The sequence below is a fragment of the Tasmannia lanceolata genome, unplaced genomic scaffold (assembly GCF_043159265.1).
Source record: "Tasmannia lanceolata isolate RefF3 unplaced genomic scaffold, GAP_Taslan_0.1 ptg000006l, whole genome shotgun sequence".
Taxonomy (NCBI): Eukaryota; Viridiplantae; Streptophyta; class Magnoliopsida; order Canellales; family Winteraceae; genus Tasmannia; species Tasmannia lanceolata.
This window is the reverse complement of record NW_027518683.1, coordinates 3,700,644-3,710,191: the sequence shown is the minus strand read 5'-3', so window position 1 is coordinate 3,710,191 and position 9,548 is coordinate 3,700,644. Positions and strand designations below refer to the sequence as shown.

The following is a 9,548-nucleotide window of genomic DNA, read 5'->3' as shown; positions in this document are numbered from 1 at the left end:
ATAAATGATACGGTCATGGCTTATTTAGAGGGGTCTTATTAAAAATTCCAGGGATCTCGTTAAAAATCCAAGGTCCCACTATATAAAACTCGAACTGCAATGGTTAGAGTTACTTTTTCTTTTTCTTTTTCATGTGTAATCAATGAAAAGCAGGAATTTCTTAAAAAGTTTTTCTTTTCCAAAATTTTCCAGAAAAGTCATACAATAGAAACATGGCCTTAGGATATGTTGAATCTTTTCATAATAATATGAAGACTAGAACATTCATAATAAGAAAAATAAATAATAAGAAAGAGGAGGCAGAGGGAGAGTAGCATATGATTATATCTCCAATAAGCCCATCTAAACATCCAACAAGTTTCTGTGATCAGTTGGACGACACTCTTCTTTCTTTCTAATTATTCCCAACGGACAACTGGGCCTACCAGAAGTAGGCCCATCACCAGCAATAACGCCACCACTGTGAGGCATGGAAAAGAAAGAGGATTTCCAGTATTTATCCACGAAAAAGAAACAAAATTTCTAGCATTTATCCATGGAGATGTGTTGAGTACTCCCACTGTGTAAGTCATCACCATTGAAGTGATAGCAACCCACAAAATCACCATCAAAGTGATCCTAGAAACCCATCTTCAAATAGGGAATCCGCTTATCAGCAGTAGGATTATGCTCAGAGATGCTGCAAAACCCATTGTATTGTAAATAATGAAATAAGAGTAAGCGGCTTTATCTTTAATACCCAAGATTGCCAGACCACTGTAATTAGATATATTGTAATCAGATATATTGCTCGAAATTGTTGTCACATTGTTGAATTCACCCTGCCAGACCCCACCCGGCGGGCTTAGTCCAGTTTGGTATGTCACCGTTGCAATTAGTATTGCCACCACCATTAACGTGTTTCCTGCGTCGTTCAACCAATCATCCTCTTTCTTAAGTTGTTTCTTCCTTTTGCTCTCTCCAAAGCACCCCAACGCAAGAGCGATCTTTCGATTAATATCTTTGGATCTTTTACCTCCAGCGGATCGAAGCCTTCGTTTGGTTCTTGCATCGACACTTGATTTGTCTGAACTCTCTAACAAAACATCCAAGGCCGTGGATCCGTACACATTCAAGGCATTTACGTCCACTCTAGTGTTGCGAAGCAAAAGTTTAATAATCTGCATATGATTTAAAAAAAATATAGAGTATTATCATAGAGATGTTAAAGGTCATTAGGTTTTCCATAATGAATCTACTAATCTCACCCATTACTAAGCAATCAATCAAATTAATGGACCAAAGTCAGTAACACTAAAAAGTCATCAAGAAGTTTAAACTAGTAATTTTGAATTATAAAGTAGAAAAGAAAAAATAAAATTAAAAACCATAGCTTGGGCTCACGCAAACATCACGTCTATAGTCACAGCCCTTTTCGGCTCAGTACTATGCATGCACAGGCAACACATAATTTGCCTCTGCATCGTTGTTATCTCTCCCGTTCTCTTCTATCTCTTCTCTAGATCCATGCCTTTTATAAAACAATCTCAGCTCTTATAAGTATGGTAAGAATTTTCTTCAAAAGTAATGTATCGTACGACTAATGAAGACACTCCATTACCTTTTCAGCCTTGGTCATCTCTTAGGTTAGGGAACCCAACTTCTGATTTGTCTCAGCATATGACTTATATGACTTATATAGTGTGGATAGTCTGAGGTATGCAACAGCAATGAGCGGAGGCCGATCACTGTTCTGGCATGGGATCCTCTTAGCCGTGGACATTTCAAGTTGAATTTTGATGGCTCAAATTTCGGAACCCAGGGCTGATGGAGTAGGTAGACTTCTTTTTTTTTTTATGATGCAGGGTGTCCCCAACCCCTTCGGGAGTAGGACTATTCCCATTCGGATGCACGCAGTGGGCCACAATCCTCGTGCATCAAGGTAAATCTGCGTGGGATTCGAACACTTGTCTCCGACTCTCCGGGGAGCAAACCCGTGACTTTATGCCGAAGAGCCCACTCATTTGGGCCAGTAGGTAGACTTTTGTGTGATCATGATGGTACAATTAATGATATGGGCTTTTTCTTGTCTTAATGAAGTGGAGATCAAAGGTGTGCTTCAAAGAATCATGTTGATTGCGCCGAGCATGCAAGATCAGGGTGTAGTGGAAAGTGACACTCTAAATGTGATAAAATGGTTGAAGGGTACTCTCTCCCATCCTTGCCGTTTTGCACACTGCATTGACGAGGTTTTGGATCGAGTGGCAGGATCCTCTATCCCCTTTTATCACATGAGAAGGTCATCTAATAGTGAGGCTGATAGGCTAGCCAGGAGGGAGCTTCTAGGTCTTCATTGGAAATCTTCGATTTCTGACCCATGAAGGGTCTTGGTTTGGCTTTTTGTTATTTTTTCTTTGGGGCTTGACTTTTTTTTTAAAAAGGTGGCTTGACTTGTTTTTTATCTACTCGATCGCCGGTTGCTTCCGCTGTTTCATTCTTTATTAAAATAATTCTTTGCCATTCAAAAATGTAACGTAGGACTCAACTTATGCACACCCAACAGAAGGAGACTTTATTTGTCGATGAATATGTAAATGCATTGGGTTTACAATAATTTTGTGAACTTATGGCTTGAGCTAAAAATTTTATATGTGAGCCTAGACAATGTACATTATATGCAGAAAAAATTCAGACAAGTCAGGCTCTCACAATTTTTGTAATTTTTCAATAATTCATGATATTTTTTAATTTTCTATTTTTAACGATATTTTAGTCCTATTGGATTTTTGAAATTATCATTTTTTTAAAATTATTTCAAGTATTTTAGCTATCCACATCGAGATGACTTATGACTCACATTGAGTTAAGCGTTTGACTCGGATAAAAATGTGGAAAAACTGCTCAAAATTTCAAAACATTACCAAAATTTGTGACCCTGTAACTAGTCATGCAGATTCACAGCCAGTAAGAAGAGTCAGCAGTAGAGTAGAAGGAGAGAAGTGCCAGCGAGGCTTAAAGAATAGATGTAAAGAATGAGTCGTAATAGAATCAGTTAGGTTCTGTTTGGTTAGATGAGATTTTAGTGGAAGTAGTAGTCAACAAGGAGGTGACAAGGGTGGGATATGTGTAGACTTGTCTGAGAAGATTAGAGGGAATTTTGGGGAATTTTGGTAGTGTGTTTGGTTAGATGTCAAAGCATGTGCGAGAATGGAGGGGTGTCATTAACAAAATAAATAGTAGAAGAGAGAGAAAGAGAGAAAAAAGTAATGATTACACATGGCATTTCATATTCTACTCTTCTCCCCTCTAAATTTTACCAAAAACAAGGTTTGACATTGGAAAAGTAGGGGAGGGGACAATCCCGTCACATAGGCGCCACCTAAGCCAAAAGCTAATAATTATGTCTCTTCCATATCTAGAAGTCCAATGGGATTTGAGCTAAAAAATGACAACCAAACAACATTTGGTATTTCATATTCCTAGAAATGCTCAGCCGTCTTCCCTACTTTTTGCAACCAATCAGAGCCTTAGGAAGTTGAAGAAGTTAGTTAGACAGAGATAGGCTTTTACATAGGCTATAAGTAATGTAAACAAAGGGGGTAGAAAAACATGTATAATCAGAGGAAATTGCTTTTCTTGTAATGAGAGGTTCTGTTGCCTCGAAACCAGTTATGTAGTTTTGCTTTTCAAGTCGAGTTTTTATATGGTGCCCGACCGTCAAAATCTCAAGGGCTAGGTGACAAACCACCTGGCCCTTGGATTTTGATCTGGTCAAAACACTCAAAATCCAAGGGCCAGGTGGTTTGCCACCTAGCCCGTCTGATTTTGACGGTCGGGCACCATATAAATTCTCTTTCAAGAATACCGGTTATTACTTCATCTTTTTCTCCTTCTTCTTTAGCCGTTCCTATTGTTCTTGCAGATTTTTTCCTTTGAATTACAGCTAAGCTCCTAACAGACCCTGATTTTTTTTTACCAGTTTTTTATACTTTTGACGTAGGGACTTGACGGTCGGGCACCATGTAACAACTCCTATAACCCTCCTATATTCTTATTTTGGACGGTAATAAATTCACCCCTTGAAAGAAGAATACACCCCCCGTTTGTCTTAAAAGGGGGTGTATTCTTCTTCAACAATGTGGTGTATTCTTCTTTCGAGGGGGTGAATTTATCACTGCTTTGTTTTTTTGCGAAAGGGAGCTGATAAATCCTCCCCTTTGTATTATGTGGCCGCCCTGTTACAGTGTTACACTTACTATAGGTAGCAAACGGCTTTCTTCTTTCCTTTTCCTCATCTCTTCACCCTCTCCCTCAGCTACAAGTTTATGCATGTGAGGCCCTCTCTCTCTCTAGAGAGAGAGAGAAGAAAGATGAAGATAGAGATGACAAAGATGAGAGAAGGAGAGGGTCACCGGGCCACCATGTAGTAGCACGGGGGAGTAGAATAGAAAGGGGCGGAAATGCGGAATTACCATCTCCCCCCCCCCTCCAACAAGTCATACTAAGAAAAGCAAGTTAAGAACCATGTCCTAGTCATATTAGGAAAGTAAGTACTGATAAAACTCTCTCTCTCCCCCCTAATAAGTAGAGAAATGGGGACAGAAGACAGAGAAATGACGATTTTGAAAGAGATTATAGGAGAAGAAGGCTGGGAGACAGAGACTGGTAGAAGATGAAGTATCAATCAAAGGCCTCCAAGAAGATTCACCCCAAGGATACACTGATGGTGCTCAACTATCACAATGTTAAATTCTATTTGAGTTGTAAATCCCATTTGAGTTAGTTAAAAAAAAAAAATCAATAGTCACCATAAAAGTAAGTCATGACGATTCTCTATATAAACCATAGTCAAATATAGTTCATCATAGGAAGTATAGGCAAACTATATTAGAGTCCATAGTAAATAAAAACCACATTCAAATATAGTTCACATAAGAACCGTAATCATATAGAATACAATAGTCAAACAACATTTAAGTATGGTTCATCCTAATCATATAAAATACAATAGTCAAACAACATTCAAATAGGTTAATCGTACTAACCATAATAAGATAACAAAAAATATTCAAACCACAATCAAATAAAATTGCAACCCATAATAGAATCTTTGGCTATCAAACCACAATGTTTTAAAAGCATCAACAAACAAACACCTTCCAAAATAACAACGAACGCCTCAGCCTAAGGTTGCTGCTTCAGAAGCAAAAACTTCCTCTCTGGTGGAGTCGCAATGAAAATCTCCCTATCCACCGCATCTTTAAACATCTTTGTACCCTTTAGGAACACCTCATCTGACACTTCCATTGCATTTAGAATCTCCATACATATGCTAACTGAAAAAGGGTTTTCTTTGTCTGTAGTTCCAAACATAAAAGAACAAGCAGCAATGCGGTATTCACTCCTGGATCGTGAGCACTCTGCAAATGACCTACACGCATCATGCTTCATCCATATCAGTGCTCCTAGTTTTCCTATGCGAATAAATGTCGGTGTCCTGTCATGCAAACGGCAAGAAGCAATTTAAAAAATTATTATTAATAAAGCTGCCAAAGGCTATTACAATTCCCAAAAAGCTGTTCTCAGCAGCCAATTAAAAAAACAAAAGACAAGATGAGTTCGTCTTATTATCAAAACATGGCAGTGTGAATATCAATAGCCTATACGTAGATATAATAAAAAAGTAGGATCATTAGAAGAACATACATGCATTATATAAAGAACTGCTAAATTAAATATTTTATTTGGTAAAACAGCATCAGTGATAAAATATCGAACTTTCTCCATTCCCTTTTCCAAACAAAGGAGTACGAAAAGAAAATAGACAACTACAAAAATCCTATTGTAAGGCTCTATAACCATCACTTTTTTCCAATTCAAATCTAAAAAAAAAAAAAAGTACTGTTTTTTTATTACTAACATTTTCAACCCATACTTGAAAACCAATCTCAGTTGAAACCCTATACTATTTGATAGATTTGAGTCATTAGACTCCTGAAACCCCACACACTTTGATTAAAACCCTAAAAAATTCTTGATGGATCGATGGTGAGAAAAAGTAAAGCAAGAACAGATATTGTGTGTGTGTGTGTGTGTGTGTGAGAGAGAGAGAGAGAGAGAGAGAGAGATGTCACTGTCAAAACACGAGAGAGGAGGGGGGGATGGCCAGATGATGAAGGAATGAGATATGGTTTTTTTTTTTTAGGTTAGAGGAGAGATGCGAGATGCGGAGTCTGTTTCGGTTATATCTTCGACAAATCACTTTAGTGGTTTTGTTCTCTAAAGAAAACACACTTATTTTGTTTCACTTTGGGTGTTTTTCGGGCATAAAAATACGACAAAAATGATCCTCCGTACAACCAAATTTTACATACCAAACATGTTTTTTCTATTTTTTAATTTCAAAATCAAGATTAATATGAAAATTGTTTTACTTAGCCAAACACAATTCTAACTTGTGTTTCTTTGCTCTCAATTCTATTGGAGCAACTAGTGGGATTTTGGTGGTTTGAGACAGATCTCAGTTTGCATTGTAGGAAGAAGGTGATTGACGGATCCTATTGGATGTTCTCAGGAATCTATGGCCCAAACTCGAGGACAGCTCGCATGCTGTTTTGGGCAGACCTAGATGCGATCACAGACAGATGACAGTATCCTTGGTGTGTGGAGGGAGATTTCAGTGTCACAAGATTCATCGACGAACGGGTTGGGTGTGTGAGGATCTTGCCTAGCATGATGACCTTCTCAGATTTTGTTGCTAGGAATGCTTTCGCTAATTTAGTGTTGTTTGGGGCATGATATACGTGATCAAAAAATCAGAGTAGAAGCATACTAAATTGCTTCCATGCGTGCCTGTCTTGGTTGGACCAACTCTTGAACACTTGTCAAATAGCCCTCCCTATGATAGTCTCTAATCACTTTCATATTTTGCTTGTTCCGAAAATGAAATCATTTGAGCCATCCCATTTCGTTTTGATATAGCATGGTTGGAGGAGCCCAAGATGTTGAAAAGGTATGAAAGTTGGTGGAAAGAACCTATGTCACAAATATCTCCGACATTTTCAAAATATAGCGTTTATATCACTATATTGATGTGATTAAGGATATGTACGATGGAGCAGTAACTAGTTTCAGAACCACGGATGGCACGTCTAGTGAGTTTCCAATTACAATAGGACTGCACCTAGGATCAGCTCTAAGCCCTTATCTTTTTACGCTAGTTATGGATGAGCTTACGGAGGGTATCCAGGATGAGGTGCCGTGGTGTATGTTATTTGCAGATGACATATTAATCAACGAAACCAAAGTAGGAGTAAATGCTAAGTTAGAGTTATGGAGAACTACTTTGGAATCCAAAGGTTTTAGACTGAGTAGGACTAAGACAGAATATATGGAATGCAACTTTAGTAATGTAAGGAGGTGAGACGGGGATATAGTAAATATGACTGGACAAGAGGTACCTAAGAGGGATATCTTTACCTATCTTGGTTATATTCTACAGAATGAAGAAGATATTGAAGAGGATGATAACCATAGAATAAGAGCAGGTTAGTTGAAGTGGAAGCTTGCCTCAGGAGTTCTATGCGACTGTAAAATTCCTACCAAGTTGAAGGGAAAGTTTTATAAGACATCTGTGAGGCCAGCCATGTTGTATGGCTCAGAATGTTGGGCCACCAAGAAGAAGCATGTGCATGAGATGAGTGAAGCGGAGATGCGAATGCTTAGATGGATGTGCGGCCACATAAGGTTAGATAGAATTAAAAATGAAGACATACGTAAAAAGGTGGGGGTGGCACCAATTGAGGAGAAGAAGAGAGAGCGTCGCTTAAGATGGTTTGGACATATCCAATGTAGGCCTTTAGATGCTCCTGTGAGAAGAGGCGACTCGTGCCAAATTGATGGAGTAAAAAGAGGTATGGGCAGACCGAAAACAACTTGGGTAAAAACAGTTAGGAAAGACTTGATAGCTAGGAACATAACAGAGAACATCATGACCTCGGATAGGATAGAATGGAAGAAAAAGATCCACATAGAAGAACCCAACTAGAGCCATGATTAGTGCCGGCTAAGAAGCATGGGTACTCTCCGAAGGCCCACTCACCCGTGTCGGGTGCGTATCGGGTGCAGGTGCGGGTGCTCTTGGGTACTCTTTGGGTGCGTACCGGGTACGCACCCCAACACCAAACAAAACAAAAATCCATTTGGGGTTTTGTGTACGTATCGGGTGCGCATCCGGTTCGAATTAAATCGAAAATTACAAATATACAATAGAGGGGTTGTCCCAACTAACAAAGGGGGGGGGGGGGAGGGGGGGGGTTGAACATATCAATATATATATATATATATATATATATATATATATATATATATATATATATATATATATATATATATATATATCCCGTAATTAAAAACCAAACAACTTAGAAGTAATATTAGATTTTGGTGAAGTAATCTTAGATTTTTGTGATGTTATTGTTATTTGATTATTCTCCAATTAAATTGTTTGAATTCTTTAATAAAATATTTAATTTAATTTTATAAATATATAATAAAATATAAAAAATATATTATATTCAGCGTACCTCCAACATACCCGTATCCTCTTTTTTTTTAAATCACGTATCCACGTACCCGTATCGTGTCGTACCTGCACCCCGTGCCCATATCCGTGCTTCATTGGTGCCGGGTAGATTCCTTTCAGCATCTTCATGAAATTTTTCTAAATGATTCATTTAGCCGACCCCAACTAGTTTGGGACAAAGGCTTTTGTTGAGTTGTTGAGCGTTTTTATCACGAGATTTTGATAAAATGACAAAATTCAGAACTAATCCCGAGATTTTAAAAATATAGCGATATTTTCATTTTTATCATAAATTATCCTGATAATATCGCGATATTATCCCGATATTTTTACGATATTTTTATTTTATATTTTTTTCTTAAATTTATATTTTAATATATATTTTAAATCATTTTAATTTTACCGTTTATTACCCGATATAAACCCGAAAAAATTAATAAAAATTAATAAATCCCGAGATTTTCCCTTGCCGAGAAATTCCAGAGAACGACATTTGTGACATAGGAAAGAACCCCGTTCTTGTGGTCTTGATGAGTTATGAATTAAAAGCTGTGGTTCATTAAAGATGAGCTCAATTGGTGGTCTTCGAAAGAGAAGGTTATCCCTGATGCTAGAAAGGTGGCGCTTCCCATGCAATGTAAAGAGCTAGAAGACAAAGAAGAGAAGTGGCCCTTAGCAGACGAGGAGAAGAGTTTGGGAGCACAACTATAAATGGATGGTTCTCCAAGAAGAGTTGTTTTGGAAATAATGATCTAGAGCAAAGTCGCTAAAAAAGGGTGATAAAAATACAGGTTATTTTCATGGCTTAGCTAGTGCGAGAACTAAGTATTTTGATTTAAGTTATTCTCTATAAGAGGTGGAATAGAATAACTTGGTTGAAGCTAATGATCATACGTCTGTAATGCATTGTACGTCCCATAGTAGGTCTCATTCTTCTGCTCTTTCCTGGGAGACAATAAACTATTCATAACTATTACCTTGACAC

General features: G+C 37.9%; 1 protein-coding gene across 1 annotated transcript; it reads right to left on the bottom strand.

The window, feature by feature from the left end:
* Positions 1-632: 632 nt before the first annotated feature.
* On the bottom strand, positions 633-1,618 carry LOC143878136 (uncharacterized). Its single transcript, XM_077380448.1, has 2 exons — positions 1,601-1,618; positions 633-1,160 (listed from the first exon to the last, which is right to left on the bottom strand). Exons 1-2 carry the CDS (start codon positions 1,616-1,618, stop codon positions 633-635), a joined length of 546 nt encoding a protein of 181 aa, XP_077236563.1.
* Between the last annotated feature and the right edge of the window lie 7,930 nt (positions 1,619-9,548).